General features: G+C 38.0%; 1 protein-coding gene across 2 annotated transcripts in view; it reads right to left on the bottom strand.

The window, feature by feature from the left end:
• dock11.L (dedicator of cytokinesis 11 L homeolog) overlaps window positions 1-22,888 on the bottom strand; it is a 145,907-nt gene that overhangs the window by 68,406 nt on the left and 54,613 nt on the right. For both annotated transcript variants that reach the window (XM_041572792.1, XM_018229991.2), the window contains exons 23-30: window positions 22,331-22,420; window positions 21,306-21,424; window positions 19,773-19,842; window positions 19,202-19,327; window positions 8,036-8,107; window positions 7,108-7,254; window positions 3,409-3,492; window positions 2,475-2,586 (exon numbers count right to left, since the gene is read on the bottom strand). In XM_041572792.1, coding sequence (XP_041428726.1) covers window positions 2,475-2,586; window positions 3,409-3,492; window positions 7,108-7,254; window positions 8,036-8,107; window positions 19,202-19,327; window positions 19,773-19,842; window positions 21,306-21,424; window positions 22,331-22,420 — 820 coding nt within the window. The remainder of the gene's footprint in view (window positions 1-2,474; window positions 2,587-3,408; window positions 3,493-7,107; window positions 7,255-8,035; window positions 8,108-19,201; window positions 19,328-19,772; window positions 19,843-21,305; window positions 21,425-22,330; window positions 22,421-22,888) is intronic.

The raw sequence follows: 22,888 nt of genomic DNA, 5'->3' as shown, positions 1-22,888 counted from the left end.
ATTTATCTGGCCTACATGGTGCATAATGACCACACCCACTTTAAACCACACCCATGTTACCACAAAACCATGTCCACATTATTAGCACACCAAAAAACCAAATGGTTGGTGCTCACTGCAGGGATATCACTCATATGTGAAAAAAGTTGAGTCATATTAAGACATACCCCCCCTTAAAATTAATGGTGGTCCTACGTTTTTAAATATGGGCGTTGGTTTGGGCAATCTCTCTCTCTTAAAAGCCTTCACTGGCGGGGGAGGATTCAGCCTTCAAATTGAAACCAATGCTCAACACACACTGAACACAGGTAATGCTATTATGCAAAGAAGTATCTCTTTTTAAAGTAAGCAAGTTAGGGACTGCCATATGGGGTTTACCTTGACGTGGTATGGTGGCTTTTCAATTTTATGATCATAACTTTGGTAACTAAAAACCCCTGTTTTGTAAACATATGCACTTGCATTTATACTGAATTATTTATGAGACAGGGGCCCAGGGAAGTGCATTGTAAGTAGCACTTCCATTATATTTGAATTTATTTTGATTTAGCCTTGAGTGCTTCCACAATTCCCCTCTAATATTTCATATTAAGACATACCCTTAAATCCATATGCCTCATCCTCCCCTGTGGATAACACAGCACCCCCCAGCACAAGGTTAAACACCTTAGGGACCCCTAACAAAATTTTCAAATGCTAACAAACCCCCAGAACAAATACCAGGTTTATGTTTCACAGGCAGAGCAGTGCACACAGAGGGAGCAAAGGGAAGGCAGAGTATGGCACACACAAGGACAATAGAACAGGCAGAGTATGGCACACCCAAGGAGAATAGGGCAGGCAGAGAATGGCACACCCAGGGAGCATAGAGTAGAACAGAGCAAGAGACAGGGAAACCCATCAGGACCACTCTAATATGTACTACATACAGTGACACAGTGCTGGTGCCCCATTAGCATTTTGTATAAAGTGTGAACAGGTGAACAATGTGGGCAGTTTCAGTCTGGGTCTCAGATGTGAACACTACAGGGTTTAGGGTGTGAAAAATAGAGATGTCACAGGTGTGAACAATACAGGGGGGGATTACATGTGGGAACAATACTAGGGATTAGTCTGAATTTGATTAAACAATGCAGGGGCTAGTTAATCTCTGTAGTGATACCTATTAAAATTTACATATGGTAAGCACACAGCAAGCAGACTTTCATGTGGAGGGCCACCCAAGGGGGGGGGGGCTGGTATATGGTAAGGCCAAAATAATGGCATACATGTGATAAAAAATACCTTTAGGTCTCTCATACACTCATACACTCAAAACAATAACAGGAAAATAATGCACAGACCAATGTAGTTCTGTATGCAGGTGAATCAATTCTTTTATCAGCTCCTTGATCATAATTCTCTTTATGTCCCATTAGTTGCACATTAGTTAGTTAGCCCCTTATAGCCCAGATAGGCAGGCATATTTGATTATACTTGCTGACATTTCTGGTATCATGACATACACCACATCATGTAATACACTCAGCAGACTAACCCCCCTATGTAATATATATTATATATATATATATATATATATATATATATATATTTATATATAAACACATCCCAAAGGTGCACTCGGTTTCCTGTGTAAATGCCCGGGTGCCAGCAAACATGTAATGGTATATCTGCAGGAATAGCGACACTCACGGGACTTTTAAAAAAGTATCACATTTGTTAAGCTTTAGAAGAGTCCCGTCAGTGTCGCTATTCCTCCAGATATATGTGTGTGTGTATATATATATATATTTATATATATATAGTCATGCAGTCATATTCATTGTTTAAAGGGCATGTAAAGGCAAAAAAGTAAAATCCCATTTTTACTTTCTTTAATGCAAAAGAAACCTAACTCCAATATACTTTCATTAAAAAATGTGTACTGTTTTTATAAGAAACCTGACTGTATGCAGTGAAATTCTCCCTTTATTTACTGCTGTGGATAGGAATTGTCAGATGGTCCCTAACTACTGAGCAGGGAAACAATCATACTAATGAACAGCAGGGGGAACCCCCGCCTTACTTCCCAGCCATGCAGAACTCAAGCAGCTTTGTTTATGACTATCCCTAAGCAGCCCAGACCACACTGAGCATGTGCACAGTCTTAGTCTTGCAAAGTTGTTTAACAAAGTTGCAAGATGGTGACCCCCTGTTGCCAAGCATAAATTATTTGTTTGATTAGGCTTGTGGTTCAGTAAGTTCATGTTTATATTTAGTATACAAAATATAGCATTTCTAGCCTTATTGTATTTTAGACTTTACATGCCCTTTAATATGTGGCAATCACGTGTCCTACAAAACATAGGAAACAATGGAAATACTTTGCAACAACTGAAACTCCATTCATGCAGCACAATACATTTCTCCTGATCCAGTCTTCTCAGGAAATGTTTTGTATCTGAAATACTGTGTATTAGTCAGTAACACATTACCTTGGACTCTCAGTAGCTTGGGTCTTGCAAACACCATTGGTAGGTTAAGAGGGATGAAATGTTCATGGCTGCAGATGGTTTGTAAAAACTCAAATTTGTATTCATTTAGAATCTGTATCAAAGAAGAATGTATATGCTTAAAACATAAAACACTAAGTGGAACTAAAGTTTTCATCTTTTTAGATTTGAGTGCATGCTTAACAAACCTGTTGTTTCAAATTTGTATATTTTATAAGACTCGGCATTGTAGATTTTTGTTTCTGTTAGGAAAGTGCCACACTATGTGGTTGAAAGAAAATTACTAAATGCAAAAAAAAAAACATTTTGATGGGGAAAACAATTCCACCTTTCATAAATCATTCCCTAAGAGCATTCATGAAATAAAGGAAGACTGCAATGGCCATTTATAGAAATACATTGTTTATGGCTTGCCAAGAAAAGCAAAGGAACTCCCTTGTGAAAGAGTCAAGCAAGGCCCAAACTAACATTTTCAGGTTAATGGTTACAATATATTGGTGTCATGGAAAAACAGTTTTAGTGCAAAAATAGTAGCAAACCATTTAACTGGATTTGTATCACTATTTGCATTGTTTTGTATTACTATTTACAGTATATATATATATATATATATATATATATATATATATATATATATATATATATATATATATATATATATATATATAGATATATATATATATATATATATACTGGTTACTGTCCATCATTTTCTCTTTTGATTATTTTTATTTTTTTAATTATAATTGAAAAGTCAAAATTGAGCTTTATATTTCATTTTAATTTGTAGTAACAACCCTAAGTTTGGTCCTAGCCTAGTAAGCCAACACAGCCCATCAGATGTTTTCTTTTAAACAGTAGATATTCTGCCTGTTGTTACTTTATCCCATTAGTGTAATAAAAGTACTTGGATTACCTTTGGATCTTTTAGAGAGAACCCTGACATGTAGTCGTTGATAAGATTAAAGACAAATCCTCTGTCCATGAAGGTAAGGCATCTCTGAAAAGCATAAGATATACTGTATATAAACAAGTAATAATTTTAAATAAATCTGACAAAAAAGTACAATCTCTAAAAAAAAAACATCTTATCAGTAGTGATGAGCGAATTTTTTCACAACGAAAATGACGCCCATAGACTCCAATGAGTGAATAAAATTGTCTCACTCCAAAAAACAAACATTGTTGTGCGCCAAAAAATTTTGGAGCACAGACTTCGGCGAATTTTCCCGCTTTGCAAAATTTCGGCAAAACAGGTCACATTCGCCCATCACTAGTTATCAGTTATTTGAGAAAGAAAAGAAAATTTGAGAAAGGTTGCATAATATTGTCTAGTTCAGTGTCTTGAGTGTTTATAAGAGGTATAAAATCTCTTTGGTAAATATTTAAACTGAGAATTCCTGAGGGATTTCTTGAAAGCCTTTGAACACAAAATAGTCTCGCCTGGCATTTCGACCACTGCAGTACTCTCAAGGAGAATTAAAAATGCTGGTTACTATTTTCCACTTACTTGTTGAAACAACTTATTGGTTCTTTGCTCCTGGGCTAGAAATACACTTCCTATGGCAGACCATTCTCACTTGGCAGTCTATCTACACTACCCAACTTGAGCCATTAAATGTAACCTGGATGAGAATATTTTAACCGAAAAAGGAGGTTATGGCTGAGAGCATTGGGGCTGCAAAGCAGTAACAACAAATGAGTCCTAATGGTTGATTTATTAATAGGGGCTAAGGGCAAGTGGAAAAAATATAACATGTTGTATAAGTCATGCAATAAACATCCGTGTCATTGTGTGCTTCATGCAAATGGACCATGGCCACATGTTTTTGCAGGTGCCAAAAGCCTGTTACTATAGTGAGCAAAGGACCTTGGGGTAATTTACTAAGTGGTGAAAAATTCGCCAGTGATGGCTTTTCAGACATCGCAACACTTTGCCAGACAAAAATTCTCTCAGACAGCGCTAATTTACTAAAATGCAAAATTGCATCCAGGGCGCTGAGCGCTGGCAAATTTTTGCTAGTGTTACTTCAGCAATCAAAGTGAAGATGCTCTAGCATTCAATTATGCCTAGCGCAGCTTCGTTAGAGGTCTTCACTCATGCCAATTTGCATACGCCAGGAAATGATAAAGTTGAATGGATGTATATGTTGCAGCAAATACATTACACAAGTCCAGGGAACCTTAATAAAGAAAATAAAGTTGTTATAATGCCCTACACATGAGCCCACTGTATATTTTATGTGCCATATGTTAGAAAATGTATGGGGGAGCCCGGTTACCCAACAAAAATTTTTAATGACTTTTGCCAGCGTTTTTTGGGACATTTTCCACTAAAAATATGATAAGAAGATTGAGGAAGATCTATGCACTCCAGTGCACTTCGCCTCGTCTGAGCTGCCAAAGGCAAGTCTGGAGAAAGGTAATGTTCAGTAAAATTTGCATCTTAGTGAACTTGCGGAGTAACGCCCATTCGCCAGAGCGAAAAATTCGACTGGCGATAGAGTGTGAATGACCGATAGTGTCTGTCTCTTTCACTAGCGAAGTTACACCTGCACCTGTTAGTAAATCGGCAAAGTGCCTGAAAGCGGTAACACTGGTGAATCGTCACTTCGCCCTTTAGTAAATCTGCCCCCATGTATTTTTCGCCCAGATAGTTTTGACACTGTATAGACTAGGAACAAGCTGTTTTTGTATCATATTTCAAAGCAGGCAAACTTGCATGCAATAATGGTCCAAGCATTATGTCCACAAATAGTAAACAGACTGTATCAAATTATATCATATTAACGAAACTGTAAAACTGGGGCCAAATGCAAAGTTCATTAACACCGATCTATCTTCTGGCACTCAGGAATAATACCCTGGCATGAACAGGAGATTAGTAAAATAAAAAAAATATTGTGGTAGTGTTTCCCTCCCAAATAAGCGCAAAGTATAATTAGCATTGTGAGTGTGGTTACTTTGTAAAAAAAACAAAAACAGAAGTTATTAGAAGAGAGGCAGAAGTGAAAACATAATTTTAACTGTGTTTTACAGCCAAACAAGCAAATATGTACAGAACATATTATACTGTCTACTTTAGCACATCTAATTAAAAATGTGATTGAAAAAAATGCACAATAAATGGACACCAGCCTGTGACAAGGGCAAGCATAGTGTAGTGATTACAGCTCTAGCAGCATGCTTGTTTTGTTTTATTCTTATTACTAACCATTTCTGTCATAACATGGCCCCAGTCACTGTTTATAGACTACTGCTCCTACCTCTCATCTTGTGATTCATCAATAATCTGCTTAAGATGGTTATAATGAGTTAACCTTCTTTTTGCATAAAAGCAGAGGTTCACCTATACAGTAGGTTAACATTAAGCATGTTATATATTAATTGGTCTTCAATATTTGATATCGTTTTTAGTATACTAGTCTTCCTATTCTGCCTCTTTCTAGAATGTAACTGAAAATACTATCTGGTTGTCTGGGTTGCTTACCCGGCAACATAAGAACAGATTGTGAGGCTTCATTGCTATTATTTATATTTTAATTTATTTTATCTGTTTTTTTTTTATTCAGGCCCTCTACTAATCATCTTCTATTCTGATGACAAAACTGCTTCCTGGTGTAATTAATCTCCATCACGAACAAGTTTGCATTGCAAGAGCTACAGAATGAAAAAAAAATCAAATAATTCGAAATCAAAAAGAATACAAATGAAGATTAAATGTCTGATCTGTACAACATGCTAAAAGAAAGTTTTAAGGGAAACAACCCCTTTAACACACAATGGAGATAATTTTCTAAATCCCCTGTAAGTGCTATATAACTAAAGAAATGCAAAATGGCACTACAGTGTTTACGTGGCAGGGGGTTTGAGTGCAACTGTGGTGTCTCCAAGGTTCTCCCTGAAGAAATGATAACAGAAATGATAACATTTTCCCTTTTTTGCACTCAGTACAGAGTTTAATAGGCAAAAGGCTGCTTTATAGGTGCTTTACATGTTTGGGAACCTGCATTTTGAGAATCAGAAAGTAGGGATACACCGAATCCAGGATTCGGTTCTGGATTCAGCCTTTTCCAGCAGGATTTGGATTCGGCATCTGAATTTCCGAATCCAGATCCTAATTTGCATATGCAAATTATGTGTGGTGAGAAAAATTGCATGACTTTTTGTTACAAAACAAAGGAAGTAAAAATGCATATGCAAATTAGGATTCGGTTCAGTATTCGGCCGAATCTTTTGCAAAGGATTCGGCGAATCCAAAATAATGCATTCGGTGCATCCCTATCAGAAAGTCAGGGTAGTAGCTTTTGGGTCTACATATGGTCCCATGTAGTGGTGGACTGAGGTAACCACAAAGAGTAATAGCCACATGTTTATTAGATAATCTGTGTAGCCAGTTGTAAACTGTAGGCTGCAAAACATAATAAGGTTAATTTACAATGCCCCCACACAACATACAAAGTGCAAAATAATTGTAGTAACATAACTAAGATTATTCTAGAGATTGCCTTACTATTATATACACAAACAAATATTTTTAGCAGAGCTGCCAATGAAGAGGTTTAAAACACAATTTACAATATGAAAGAGAGTAGACAGACAGACAAGTTCTTACCTTGATGAAGTTGGCCAGACTAAAATTGACATTTCTAGATTCCTCTTGAATCTCCCCATACCTTATTGTGACATGTGGAATTATGGAAAGGAGAAGTGAGTGCAGGACATTTTGGTAAGATTCCGGAAACCTCTGTGGCCGAGAAGTCTGTAATGAATGCACCGCTGTTTAACTGAGAGGACACTAGCATTTTGTTATATTACTACAAATTAGTAAATTGAGTACCAAAACAAAAACAGATATCAGAGCAAGATTTATAGATGATAAAGCCCTGAAATGTGCACAGTGTTCAGTTAGCACTGCATTGAAATAATTTGCAAATATGGCTCAGGGAACCTCACTTTAAGACCATTTCCCAAAGTGGTTAGAACAAGACCCACCTTGGCGGATAATGTACACCATCTTTGGGAGTTGGAATAGCATAGCAAACTTTTATTTTATTGATACAAAATGGTTAGGGATTGGAGAAAAGAGAGACCAAAACTTTCTAAGTAGGTCCCCACCAATTTATATGCATTTTAGTTGCCAATTCTCAACTGCAAATCTGAAAATGATCTGGCTTGTAAAAGTGAAAGTCTTTACAGCCAAGAATATGTATTTGTTTAAAGCAGTGCTTTCCCATGTATTTCTCATCAGTTTCCCTGTTCCCTATAAAACCTTTTCTCTGTTGACCCAAAGTTAGGTTTGGAAATCAGCCCATGGCATACAATTTTGGAATCAATAAAGTGAGGAATTAATTACATACCTTATTTTAATGACTGATGTTTACTGCAGTAAAGTATTTTACTATATAAAAGGGAATTATCAAGACCCACCCTAAAATGCACACATTAGCGACTCTTAAGAGAATTTTCGTGTCTTTATTTGGGCAATGAAATATCACTTCTTCTAAAGTGGCCTCAACTGGTGTTGTCGGCTGCTGTATTACCTTAATTTTGTTCTCTTCTATCAGGAATAAGGCCATAGCCTTGGCCAAAGCTTCGAAGAAAAACCACGAGTACTGAAAGAGCAATTGTAAATGAAATAAGATGTTAATTCAAATGTCTGAATGCCAATTACTAGTAAAAATGGCTTCCTCCATGATACATGCGTAAGCTTAATATACATGATTCTGTGACAATCACCTACATACTTTAAGACAATGGGCATTTTAAACACAGCAGTTTTATTAAAGGAAACTGTGGCCCTCAATGGCAAATATATCTTATTTTCTGATAGATCAATGTGTGCCTTCTTGCACATTGCATTTTTATGTTTTATGTGTCTTCTGTATTCCTATACAATACTTATTAAAGGCACTAGTGTGCCATAGGGCAGCCATTTCCCATTTTGGTAAGTCTGTGACAGTTCTTTTTTTTTTTTTTTTTTTTAAAGCACATTCACTATTCAGCTGAATAAAAAAATTATGAATTCAATCCTAGTAAAAATACACCCATCTCTATAATAGTGGATACCCATTTTGTTGTGGGCACAATTACCTATGATTTATAAATTGGTGATAGGCTTTGCAGCCACATTATGCTCAAATTCTGAGCACAGAGCAAAAGAACAAAGACAGACATACCAGATGCTTGAGCAATTTTTTTTACACAAACATACCTAATTCCAAACATTAAAAGGAAAACATGATAATCTATATCTGTTCATGGGGGCAGTTTCCCATTCCTTTAGGCTGACCATATTTTGTTTGTGCGTAAAATACACCAAACCCTGAACCCTGCTGCCTCACATCAACAATCACCTGAAAAGCATTAGCACTGATAATTTTAAATAATTCCCACTGATGAAAGACATAAGGACAAGAGGCAAATTGCTAGGCTGTACTATTACAAACATTATAAAACACATAAGTGTGGTACATGATATAAGATAAAGTGGCTATACACATTGTATATCCAGTAATAAGGCTGACTGTATCATACATCAGTTACTCAGACCCGTATTTCCTTGAACAGCTGTACTCTGTTTACTGCCATTAAAGTGTTTATTATTTTATCATTTCATTTCTAGGATATACAGGAAATTGAACATCTGATCAATATTTAAACAGTGGGAGGAAATAGGCACACACATCTATGCAGTTTTCAGAACTGGAAATGCCCAACATGTTACCTTTTTTTATTTTACAATTGGTCTTTTTTCACATTATTGTGTTTTCCTAAAAGTTGTTTTCATATCTAACAAATGATATTAAAATGTAGTAACTATTTGATAATTCAGTCGGACAGTGATTGTAGTGGTACCGAAATGTAAAGTAGGGGTATTCTTTATCTACTTACTCGCCAATCCACCATTTTCTCTAGTCGGCCCTCCTGTCAGTGCAAACGTGTGGGTTAATGTCAATCTCATCTCGGGAGGCAGGACAGAAGAATAAGACTCTTGACCCCTCCCCTGGTATATAAGTTGTGGCTCCACCTCCCATCACCAGTTATTTGTCCTGCCTCGAAGGTGAAGGACAAGTTTTATAAGTGTATTACATTCTTTTTCTCATTTTATTATCTGGATCAATTTAACTTTACAGAACAAAGGCACAACACCTAGAGGACACGCGGAGCTGTCCATCAGGTGTGCACAGCAGGCGAACTGCAGAATCTGCCCAGGAAGGCCACAGACAGAACTGCTGTTGCAGAGGCAATACATGGCACGCAGAGCTGTCATATGACACAACCTTTAGGGTACGCAGAGCTACCCACTGCATTCAAGGGTTGATGCTGAGCCTCAGGACAATGAGAATCCATCCTCCTTGCAGTGCGTTGTGCAGCAAGTGGATTCACCTAAAGATATTAGCCCTGGATGGGCATTCAGAGGTAAGTAATTCCTTCCCTGCTCATATCACAGCAAGTGGAATCAGTGCACACCATGCTGCTGGTAGGCCCAATACCATTCAGGAGCACTTGTATTAGAGTAATGGTATGCTGAGCTACCTCTTATTACTCTCTATGGTCAACAATAATAAGCTGAGAGTAAAAGGAACTACAGTTTCTTATAATTACTCCCTTAACCCTTAAGGTGACCGGGTTGATACCTCTGTTTTGGCACCTTTTATCACCGAGCTTTTGGCGCCATGTGCGTCATGTGGGCGTCAATTCAGGAGGCGGGCATCTCGATTTAGATGCCGGCATCAGTATGGACACAGGCGACCAGTTTCTCCTGGCGCGGGCGTCAAACCTTGCCGCTAGATGTGATTTTGTCACATCATAGCAAAGCAATGATGTGACAAAATGTGACACTGTACGGACTTCTCAACACCGTAGCAGCTTTGTAATAACAGGACTATGGAAAGCCAGATTTCCTAAGAAAACTTATGGTGGATGTTTAGACAAATCCACAGAAAGGCAGAAAAAAGGGCTAAACTGCAAAAAGTTGCATACACCCCTTGGGAAAATCCGAATACAATTATTGTTCTGACAGAATTCCATCCAAGGCACCAATCTTATCACGGATCACTACTACTTCAGAGAATAACTCTCTGTTTAATACCTACAATGATAAGGGGCAACAGCAAGGTACTACCAGCTCCCCTACAGGATTAATTAACTCCACAGTCTAAATCTGTTGGAACAACTATCCACATCCCAAATGCTCCAGCATGAAGGGGACTTTCTGGAAGGGATAAAAATTTTTTTAAAAAAACACCTTCCAACCTCCACCTCAGCATACACACGTGCTAGGAAGAGGAGGGCCAAAGACACCATCTCAGATTCCTTTGAACCAAAACCTTTTTCCCATGAGAGGATGTGGGAGTAGGCAATATTTCTGACTTGCTACTTACAATAGCGTTGTCTAAAGAAGATTGAATACTAGGAGTGCAACAGAAAAAGACAAGCTCTTTTCTAGTATTAAGGGTAACTACTCTAACTATAGACACTGAATGGTCACAGCCAGAGTGCAGCTCAGCCTTGACCAAGCGATTTTACAACACATACCCTATTCCAGACAAACAGTACAAAACAGGAGACAGACCCTCAGGTTGTTCCTGCAGTTACACCCCTATCAAAACAAACTGCTCCCCCAACAGAGGACAGCAGCTTTTACAGACCCCATGGTCATAAAGGTGGAATCAGCTCTCAAAAGAACCTATTCACAATCAGTAGCAATCTTCCACTCAGTAACCGCAGCTGCGGGACAGGCAAGTACGGCCAAACACTTGGCCAAGGAACTAATGTATCAACCACCTCAATCAGCACAACTTTTAGCTGCAGAGGTGAGGAATCTCCATGCTACACTCGCTCTATTAGTAGATTCAGCTTCACACATAGCTCCACTAATGGCAAAATCCACAGCCCCCCCAGAACAATTTGTTTTGGTTTTGCTCTCTTCACTAAGAAGAGAGGCATTACACCGAGCAGTCTTTTCTCTGTTACGAGCAGAAGATTTGGCTCCAGTTCCAGAACTTAAAAAGTTTTGCGGGTTCTATTCTACCCTTCTTTTTGTGAGATAGAAAGTAGGCTCTTTCACACCAGTCCTGAACATCAACAGGTTAAACTAAGTGTTTACAAACACAAGTTCACCATGAGTACGTACGCTCCACCATAGCCTTCAGGGAAGCTGAAACTTTCATGGGGCCATACGACTGCGGGATGCATACCTGCACATCCCTATTCATACAAGGTCACAGCCATGCCTGCGATTCAATGTCTAAGACCAGCACGTCCAGTTTACAGCACTACCTTTTTAGCCTCTCCAAGGGTATTACAAAGGTCTTGGCACCGGTTAGGGCACACAATGGCAGTATTCATTCCCAGAGTCTTAAACTGGGAAGCGGACTTCCGGAGCAGACAAAAATAGACCAAAGAGAATGAGCACTACACTGCGAGGTATTCACACATCTAGTACAAAAGTGACAGCACTAGAAGTGAGACCTTATACAAGGTCCCACATGCGACTATACAACGCAACTTCCCTCAATGCGGGCCCAAAGATCACCAAGATCTACAGCAGGTCATTTCCATACTTCCTACAACCAGAGCAGAAGCTGGGATCAACCACAGTGACAGATAGCTACAACGCTGGCAAGTTCGGATGGGAGTAGGTTACCACACCTTCACAATACAAGGGTGTAGGGAAACTCGAAAATCGCAGCTCCTTATAAACATCCTGGAACTACGAGCAATAACCCTAGCTCTCCAGGATTCATCCGACAAACTCCAGAGCTGCCCACTACAAGTACAATGAGACAGCGGTGGCTTTTGTCAACAAACAGGGAGGCACGCAGAGCAGTCTAGCTATACAGATGCACTGGTAATTCCATAGACTTTCAGTAAAATCGTTGCACTCCCTCTACTGGCGATTCTACCGAGGATAATTGCCAAGATCACATAGGGGGCCGACCAGACTGCTTTACACTGACTTGGTCTACATGTCACAGTCCAAAACATGGCTGCTGCCTCTACCAAGAGAACTTCTCACAACCTGGCCATGCTCAAATAGATGGTCTGGTTCGGGAGGCCCAATTGTATAAAAAAAAAAAGTGATGCTGTAGCTCAAAGGTTTCGTGCCTTTGCAGTGCAAAGGTTGTTTTCACCACAAAAGCATACCACAAGGTATGGTATACAATTCTTGCCTGGTGTTCAGACAAACACTTACTGTGCACAGACAGTACACCACAGGTACTCACAGAAATCCATACAGATGACCTAAGTTTTCGGCCTTATCAGCACTCTCAACTTTTCAGTGGGCACAAGACACCACTATATACCTTATTACAAGGAGTCACACAGGCCAGTCCGCCATGCTGGACAGACCACCTTTTGAGACCATAGTCTCTTGTGGTTGTCTTGTAGATGGTTGTCACTCAAGGTTGCATTCCTCATAGCCATAAGATCCGCTAAGAGGGTATCAGAAATGACGGTTCTCTCTGGTAAAGAACCATGATTGGTTACGCATCAGTATAAAGTTGTCGGTTTTCTACCAAAGGTAGTAACCAGTTTTCACATTAATCAGGAGTTGGTATTACCATTCCTGTGCCTAAATCCAGCGAATGATAAAGAAAAAGTTACACAAGTTAGATGTAGTAGGAATAATTCTATTTAAAACGGGCTGCTGTCTTAAGGAAATCAGACTCTCTGTTGCTATCTTATTTCGCAAATCACAAAGGGCAAGGAGTTTCAAAAAGAACCATTGCTAAGTGGTTAGTCGAGACAATCAATTTTGCTTATGAATGTAAAAAAAACAAAAAAACAAACAAACAAAGCCCTTTCAAGTCAAGGTTCACTCCACTAGAGCACAAAGTACTTCATGGGCCTTACACAACGTGGCTACATCTGAACAAATATGCAGGGCAGCCACTTGGTTATTTTTTATTCCCAATACTATTATAAAGTTTTATAAACCACGTTTTTGCTTCAGCTTCGGCCATGGTTGACCGCAAACTGTTGCAGACTGCGGTGGCACAGTTAAGCCCCCGTGGTTAAAAGAGTAGACATATACCGTATTCTTCAAAGTTTTAGTGTTGCCATGATAATACTTGCATTTTTTTTTGCAAACAGTATTCTTCAAGGTGTTATTGTAGGCTTAGTACTTTTGAAAGTTTATTGCAGTATACAGTAAACTTAACATTAAGTTGTTACGAAAAGTTTCTATATTACCCACCCTAAATTACGGGACAGCTTTTGGATGTCCCCACGTGTTTGCACTGACAGGAGGGCCGACTAGAGAAAAGGGGATTTCATACTTACTTGAAAATCCTTTTCTAGTAGGCCCGAACTGTCAGTGCAATAAGTCCTGCCCAGGCTGATTTTAGTAATGGGTCTGTGGACACAAAGTTTTCTATATGTTACTAACTGCTTCTTGACCTTACTTTCTACTTTCTTAATACACTCCACCTCATCAAGCTTTACAAACGAACTGGCAATGGGAGGTGGAGTCACAACTTATATACCAGGGGAGGGGTCAAGAGTCTTATTCTTCTGTCCTGCCTCCAGAGATGAGATTGACATTAACACACACATTTGCACTGACAGTTCACGCCTACTAGAAAAGGATTTTCCAGTAAGTATAAAATCCCTTTCTCACAGCTAAAACATATGGTCCCCTTTAAGTATCCAGTTGATGTGTACAGGGTGTGATACTGACCAATGGGGTTTGGATATGAAAGTTTTGGAAGCCAAAGAGTTTCTGGATGAAATCTTGTGGTGATATAAGCACCATTTGGTGACGATTTTTCTCATTGGGTGGTATATCTCTCCCTGACCTTTAACATCCAATTAGTTCAAAGGGGCGTGGTTTTTAATAAAAGATTAACTCTGTCCCTAAATAATAATTTCTTCTTGCAGAGCCATATGGTTATGCCATCTGGAATTGACTGCATAATAACTCCACCACCAAAGGCTCTTGTATCCATGTACTCTAGGACTTCTGCCAATTCAAATCATCTCATAAAAGATTTTCAGAATTTCTCAATAACTTAACCAAACTATTTTAATGCATTATTTACTTTCTGGGTGTCTAATTGCACCTCCTCCTAAAAACAACAGTACATACTGTATTGTAATAACATTTTAATGTTGTGCGTCCTAAGCAGATACCAGTACGTATGTGTGTATATATGGAAATATGTATAATGGAAACCAAAGCTACACTTAAAAGGAGGCCTTTACTTTAGTTTGTCTAACTTCAGTGTCTTGCCTTGCATTGCAGGAAGTTAACAAGGCCTCAGTGTTGGCTTAACAAGACCTAGTGTTATCCATTCATCCAACAGTTGTGCTTATGTCCGTTTCTAGGTTCATCTAGGTTCATCCTCACTATAAATATTTTGTTAAGCAGTATGGTTTTACTGATGATGAAGAATATCTGCCTAACAATGTATTTATATGTTTTGTAAAAACAAAATTGTGCACATAGTGTGACAACACTGCAAGTACTGTTTGGCCTTTTTGGTGGTAACCACTCATCAATTAAACAATAAGACAAGAATTAGGCACTGCAAGGTTCAGGTTGCTAGTGTTCTGAATAATATTTGTTTTAGTGGCATATCTCTTGTTGTCTGTAATTAGCTGTATTGAGCTGCAATTAATCACAACCACACACGATGGGACACAGTAGGACTTAAAGGTGTGGTGCTTAATGATCCAGCAATGCTGATTATTATCCAATTCTCAGATAAATGTGGTTTCTCAGTTATGTGGATCCTCAGCCAATAATTGCTAACCACACACAAATTGTAAATATGTACATCTTCTATGGGCAACTGAAATCTTATCAGAGAAACTGATGTGTCACTTGTAACTTGGCAACTAATCAACCTCTTTTTTTCCTATTGTCCCTCTTTTACTCGTTCTTCATCTCTCCAACTTCCCAACCTTTTCTCTTCTCTAATGTTTCACCTTCCTCCCTTGACCCTCTGCTGTACATGTGGGGTTGAATATACAGTGTGACCAGTAGTGCCCATGTGCAGTGATAGTTAAACTAACACTGACACTTTTCCTTGCACTGTTACCTTCTTGAAGATATTGCAACAGACTGAATGAGGAATAGTATGTATGTGGTACAGAACTTTTAAAAATAAATAATACCACACAAGTCTGCACTCCCGCACAGCTATTTGTAAAAATGACGATGGGCCTAATTCGAATTTCAGCCTTCCATATTGCCCCTGAATCCCTTAGATAACATAAGTAATAAGTAAGACCATAAGTAATGGCAACACTGCATTTGCAGCATAGAAAGAAGCAGGTCCGGACTGAGAATTAAAATAGGCCCTGGCATTTCAAGTACACAGAGGCCCAATCATCCCATGCAATGTGTTGTAGGCCGCTCGCACAACCCTGGCCTTCAGCAGTTCAGTGCTTGGTGCACGGTGTTGGAGGGATCGGCACCCTCCTCAGCAAACTATCCAAGAAAACACTGGCACTCAAACGCAAGCAACAGCAGGGTTATACCCTTGCGTATTTATTCTGCAAACGTGCAACGTTCCGGGGTCAGACCCCTTTGTCAAGCAATGCTTGACAAAGGGGTCTGAGTATTGTAGAAGTGATACCTATATTGGCTAACAAAAAAAATACATTGCAAGCTTTCAGAGCACCAAGGCCCCTTCATCAGGCAAAATACAATTATACGTTATACGTTATTAATAAAAACCTTGTAATGTTGCCTAATTGACTATAATGATAAAGAGCATATAGGAAAGACTCATGGGCGGAGGGTGATTTTTTTGGGGTAGGCTAAGTCTAAGGGTTGAACTCCATGGCACGTTGATGTCAGATTTGTCGGCATGCAATGACACAATGCAACGTTTCAGATGTGTAGAATATAATAGAACTGAATGTGAAATCCCAGGTACAAGCTACATTTATCAGACTGTCCGATGTAAATGCTGCACGTTGCATCTTCATCCGACAGTCGGATACATGTAGTTTGTACATGGGATTTCCTGTTCAGTCTATTATATTCTGCACATACGAAACGTTGCATTGTTTCATCGCATGGCGACAAATCGGACATTGACGCTCAGCCTTTATGCTACTGTGCTTTCTTCAACTGTGATTTTCCACTGGCGGGGAAAACAGCTGATTTAGCCCCATATTATAAGCATTATAATTGTATTATAATTGTAATTCACCTGCCTGAGCACACAGGGAAGATTTTTGTCTAAAATGCACTACAGTCTGAAATTTGTCCCTTACACGGGCTGACTTAAGAGCTATTTACTTATGGGAGATCTTATATTTAGAAAGTATAATGCAGATATATTTTGGTCCCCTTGCAAAAAACAGTAGCTTTATTTTTACTGCAGTTTCAAAGTAACACAATATAATAGCAGATGAGGCTGAGAAAAAAACTTGTGTTCAACCATCAACACAGCATTTGTGTGTAAGTGAAAGTAGCCAAACTGATCTGTTAGCTGATCCAGAGGAAAGTGCATTGAATTGATACAATAGTTGCTAATATTCCTCATTTACTGCTAAGAAATGTTCTAACCAATTGTAGCAATTAAATGTAGCAAATTGTAACAGTTCAGAATGCTCCACGATCACCGCCAAACCCTAGAGACACAAACATTAAACTTTAAAATTAAGTTTTGGGAAAACAGTAAAAAGTAAAAGATGGAAAGCAATTGAAAAAAAGTCTGAACAATCTGAAAATAACTCAACTGAAAAAAGTTTTGTAAGCTGAACAACCCCTTTAAATCACCAATCACAAGTCACAATGGTTCCATTAAACTATTCAAATAGATGTTGGGTGAAATTCACAGAGGTGTGAAAGTAAGATATGGTAACATAACGGCTGCACCACACCTTCACACTTTTCTCAGTTTCAGCTAAAACCTACCTGAATAGATCAATAGAATAGATCACGGACCATTGATGGTATTTATTTTTTGTGCAATGCAAGTATGAAATAATATACCAGACAAGCAGGAAGAGGATTAGCAGATGCTTTGTCTCTTGGCCCTGATCTCCAGCACAAACAACCATCCTGGGTAAAGCTCAGTCTCACCTACTCCCTAACGGCTTTTGGCACACACAGATCAGCTCTTAAACTATCCCATCTGAAATCTCCTGAGATTTTCAGTGCAAAAGATCATTATAACGTCACCAGATAGGGATTTTTTTTCTAAAGACACTAGTCAGCAGCACCCCTTGCCCCTCCCCTGACAAGCTTAAATAGACACATTGAGCTTTTTTTTTTTTTTTATTTGAATTTTCTTTAAATTTTTTAGGTAAACAGGTTTAGGGAGGCTTAGCCTCCCCACGCCTTAATGAAAATCCAGCTATGGAAAGAATATAGTATATAAATGTTAGTTGCAGTGTGCAGCGCTGTCAGGTGCAAAGCAGTCTGGATGCACTCAGTGAGTACAGGGCTCTGTGTGCCTTGCAGCCTCCAGTACTACATAATTTGTGCATTCAGGGGTGGTGTGAATGTATTTCTTCTATCCCACAAGTTAGAACATGGAACAGGATTGTAAGGTGATGTGAATTAAGTAGTAATGGCCAAAATAACCCTTTAGGGTGGAGGTCTACATGGTCTTGCAGATGAACCACTATATTCAGTCACTAGCACAGCTTCTCTAGTTCCCAGTGAAGAATAAAATAGTAAAACAGTACAAGGTTTCCCAGGCTGCTTGGTCTTCTCCTGCTGTCTACCTTCCCTGATACTCTTCCTTCTACATTGGTTTTAAGTTTTCTGACAAAGAATACGGATTGTATTTATGGCAAGAGGACTTTTCTAGCCCTATCTCACTATGCACTGAGCCCCAGCTGGTGGGTGCAGACCCATTCCTTACTCCTCCTAATAGCCTCATCTGTTCATCTTGCTGGCCTACCTCTATCTCTCAATCCTAAAATGAGCACCACAGATCTGCCCTATTGCTACCTGACACAGCTAATCTTCTCACATGGCACCTCTCTCACGTATAGGGTTGGCACCTTTTCTTAAAAATATAACAGCCTACCTATATTTTTTTCTTTCTTCCCTATTAATAACATTAAAATACCGGTCGGGTGGCAACCCTATTCAGGTAGCAAACTTCATCTCAGTCAAAGAGGAAGTGACCTCTGCTGTCTCACTTATAAGACTACCTAAGGAAATCCTCCTGGTGAGTGACACTAAGGAGAACCTGCTCTAGAACTTTGGATTTTGTACTTTATTGTGCCATCTAGTAACTTTAAGTACTAATGACAACTCATGTAAAATACTATATTAACACTTAAAGGTTTACTAATAAGACAATCTTTTTATACATCTGTAGCTGTGTTGCAAGGTTGTAATGGCTCTGACCAAATTGTTTACCACAAAGCAAGGCTAATACCCCAGAAATATAAGAACTAGTTTAATATGTGTTTGTATTTGTTTGCTTTCATTCATGCAGCTACCAATCAATCTGGACAAACGTTGTCTCCAGACTACTACAGTTTGTACAAAATGTAGTTGTTGGCTCCCGATCACTGAATCGTGAATCTAGGTTTCTGTAATATAGATTTTCTGAGGCGCTGACAGACCTTAGATAAAGTGCTTTTGAATGAGCACTATGGGGTCGAGGTAAATGACCCTTATTGTTTTACAGACTTTATTTTTTAATGACAGTTTGCAATTACATTTCTGTATGTATTCCTCCAATGGCATTAAAAATAAACAGGTTTAGTGACATTTTTACCTTCAGTAACTTGTTGATTGCCAGAAAATCTGCAGACTGTTTCAGTACTGTTATCATTGTGGTTGCTAGGATTTCATGCATGGGCCTTGAATGCGAGGAACTTGGCTTCTCTATTCTAAAAACATACTAGAAAAGGAAAACAAAGTCATTAAAATGTTAGTAGGATGGTGCTATGATTGTAAAGTTTGTTTTATTTTTGTTTCATCTTTTGAGCAGACAACGTACTTATAATAATGGAATATCAAAATATAAAAATGTACATGTTATACACTTATTTCAAGTAGACATGATATCTCTTTGTATTACATGTTTATAAAAAGCAATAAAAATATTGTTAAAAAAATGTTACTAGGAAATTACATCTCTTGGCTATTTAATGGCTTGTTACCTTCCTTTTATTATTTGTAGTTATCCACAACTTACAATTAGTTTAAAGAAGCAGAATATCTGCCCAGCAGGGAGGAAGGTAGTGATAGTGAAAATGCCCCATCTGTAGATTTATGATACAGAAAATACTTAATACTTATATGCCCAACTGTACATAATATTTTCCATAGTAAAAAAGACATGCCTTTAAAAAGGAGCGCAGGTAATGATCTAAACCTTCTTCATGGCATTTTGACACAATGTGAAGGAGAACCCTGCAGAAAAAAATACAACACATATATTTTCTTAGGGAAAGAATCTGTCACCTTTTAGAACCAAAACAGTTACAATTAAAGAGGTGAGTAGAAAATAATATTTAAGGCAATGATTTATTACCGTATCTGTTGGTGGCTTTAGAATGATACCTTTAAATTTAAAAAGCTTTTCTCTGCACTGTAACCATCTGTTAGTCTGCTAAACACATTCTGAAGAACTGACACATCGATCAAAGCAGTAAATGCATAGCTAAATGTGTCAATTTGCTTCTGGCAGTTAGGAAAGTGCTAGTAAATCAGAAAGCATATTGAGCTGCTGAGAATCCCTCTGGATTGAAATAAAATGTAGTAAATCTGGACCTAATTGCATTACCAATAATCATTATCAATATTTCCCCATACCTGTATGTTGTACCTGGGTTCTAGGACATTATTCTCATGAATGTAATAAGCTATATGTATGTATATATGTATGTATATTTTTATTTGTAAAGCGCTCCTTGAGGGCAAAGCACTGTACAACAAAACAATAAATTAGTAGTAACAAAAAAGGGGTCATTGGAATAAAAAGTAACAAAAAGTGCATTATTAGAATACAATTCACATAAATATAAAATATAATTACAATGCAGATTAAGTGCTCAGTGTCAAGGAAACAAAAGGCTAGAGGACCCTACCCAGTAGGGCTTACAGTCTAAATAGGAGGATAACATACAGATACAATTCAGAGGAGTATTAAAGTGCTGTGGGTTACAGTTTGTTACACTGTTATATAAGTGCCAGTTCAGGTGTTATCCAGGTGCTCCCAGAGGTAGTCTTTGAGTTTTGTTTTAAAAACATTGAAGGAGGATTCTCTCCTGAGAGATTCAGGAATGGCATTTCAAATATAAGGAGTCACAAGAGAGAAGGGTTTGATACTCCACTGATATTCCACTGCACTTTAATGGAGAACACATTCAATGGGGTCATAGTTTTTTTATTTTAATTTTTATTATTTTTGCAACCATACCTATCAGAGTGGCTTGAGTAGGCAGCCAGGTCATCACACAAACCATAAAGGTCAAAAGAAGAATGCTGATTGGTCCTCTTTCTCCTACTGTGCCTATGAAAACTGTTACAACATGCCCAATAACACTAAGCTAAACTACTTTTATCTTTTATCTAGTATCTCACATACTTTTAATAGGTTTGCCACCTCAGCAGTAAAAATCATGCTTCATACTAAGAAGAGGAAAGCTGGTATTTCTTACCAGAGAAGGTGGCAACCCTAACATTAAAACATTCAAGCACTTGTTTTCACCTTTTCTATCCTATGGAAATACTTAAAAATGAGTAAATATAGTGTGTCTGTTTTAAACTAAAATAAGATCACTGAACCAAAAGAACAAATGAAAAGACAGGGGGGACTTTATATCAGAAACAAATAGGTCCATGACCAAGTAGCTAGTGCAGTGCATACTTACAGAGTGCAGTTTAAGGCTACCTCATCCTCCTGGGAAACCGTAGTAAGGACCTGAAAAAGCTGCATGAGAATCACAGGCAGAAACTGAATCATCACTTGAACCTCCATGGCATGCAAGCACTGCAGGAAAAAAATAAATATTTAAATATAAGTTATATAAATAGATACCACAAGGTGGCACCAACATGTCATTTGTCAGAACACACTGGCCATCTAAATAATTTTTTCAAACTTTAAGATACCGTACTTCTTTTTTTTAGGGGTTCCAAAAAGCTGCTTACACCAAGCATGGTCCTTGTATTGGCATACAGATGTTGGTTTCACCATGTGAGAATAGCACTCTGCTTTGGAGACAGCACCCCAAACACAGCAAGAATGACGTCAATTTCAATTGCCCAAAATTTTTATTCTGTCTATACCTGACTGCTTTATTAAGGGGCAGATTTATCAAAGGTCGAGGTGAATTTTTGAATTAAAAAAAATAGCTATTTTTTGTGTACTTCAAATAGGAAATAATCCAAATTCGATTAGAATTTGAAAAAAAAAAATTGAATATCGAAATTTATCATGTACTGTCTCTTTAAAAATTCAGAGTCAATTGGTGGACTGAAAAATCAAAGTTTTTTTTTTGGGAAAAACTTTGAATCAAATTCGATCGAATGCGCTATTCCTTCGATTCGTAAGATTCGAATTCGGACGAATAAAGACCTATTCAATCAAAAACGGACCTATTTGACCAAAAAAAAACTTCGACTTAATTCCGGTTGGTCTTTTTGAATTCGAACAAGAAATCTGCCGCATGTCTTTACTTACTTTAAGTAGCTGTTATTATATCTAGTTTTACTGTATAATCCAGTTCTTTTGCACTAGAACCAGATATTTTAAAATATATTTCGTAACCAGAAATAATGGCTATATCCCCGGATTTCCTCTGACTGCTCTTGCACAATTCTTTTATTTTACTTTGAAGTAAAAAAACAGCTTTGTAGCGGGGTAGTAACTAACTGCTTCTTGACCGGTTTGTACCTTTAAGTATTTCACCATTTCCCCATGAAGATCTTTGGATCCAGACTGAACATTCTGGCAGTAGCTAAAAAAGTTGTACAGGTGCAAATCCTGCAATGAAAATAAAGATAACCTTAGATAACTTCAGTGCACAAAGTGTACCTTAACACATATGAAACCATTATGCATTTGCTAAAGTGGTGTTTTCTCTCATGCAAGAGAAAACAAATTGGTGCAGCTTAAATAAATATGCAGTTGTCAATTTATATCAACCCCAAGTTTTAAATATAAACACTGTCCTGCTAAAAGTCCTGCTAAAAGCCAATTTATATTCCGTTTTTTTATGATGACGCAAAGTAAAAAAATCATCAAGATTTGAGATAATGTTTTTTCAGCGAAAAAACACACCAAATGTTTTAACAGTTTATTAAAGAAAAAAAATTTCAAATGAAAATCCTCAGCAGCTCAAAGCAGCCAAATTTCTTTAGAAGTAAATGAGATTTCAAGAAACTTTATTTTTTTCAAGTCCATTAAAATAATTAAAGCTGAAATGGAATGCAACAATGCATTTTCGTTTGT

This window comes from Xenopus laevis, chromosome 8L, assembly GCF_017654675.1.
Source record: "Xenopus laevis strain J_2021 chromosome 8L, Xenopus_laevis_v10.1, whole genome shotgun sequence".
Taxonomy (NCBI): domain Eukaryota; kingdom Metazoa; phylum Chordata; class Amphibia; order Anura; family Pipidae; genus Xenopus; species Xenopus laevis.
The sequence above is the reverse complement of the archived record's forward strand: the minus strand, read 5'-3'. Positions and strand labels throughout refer to the sequence as shown.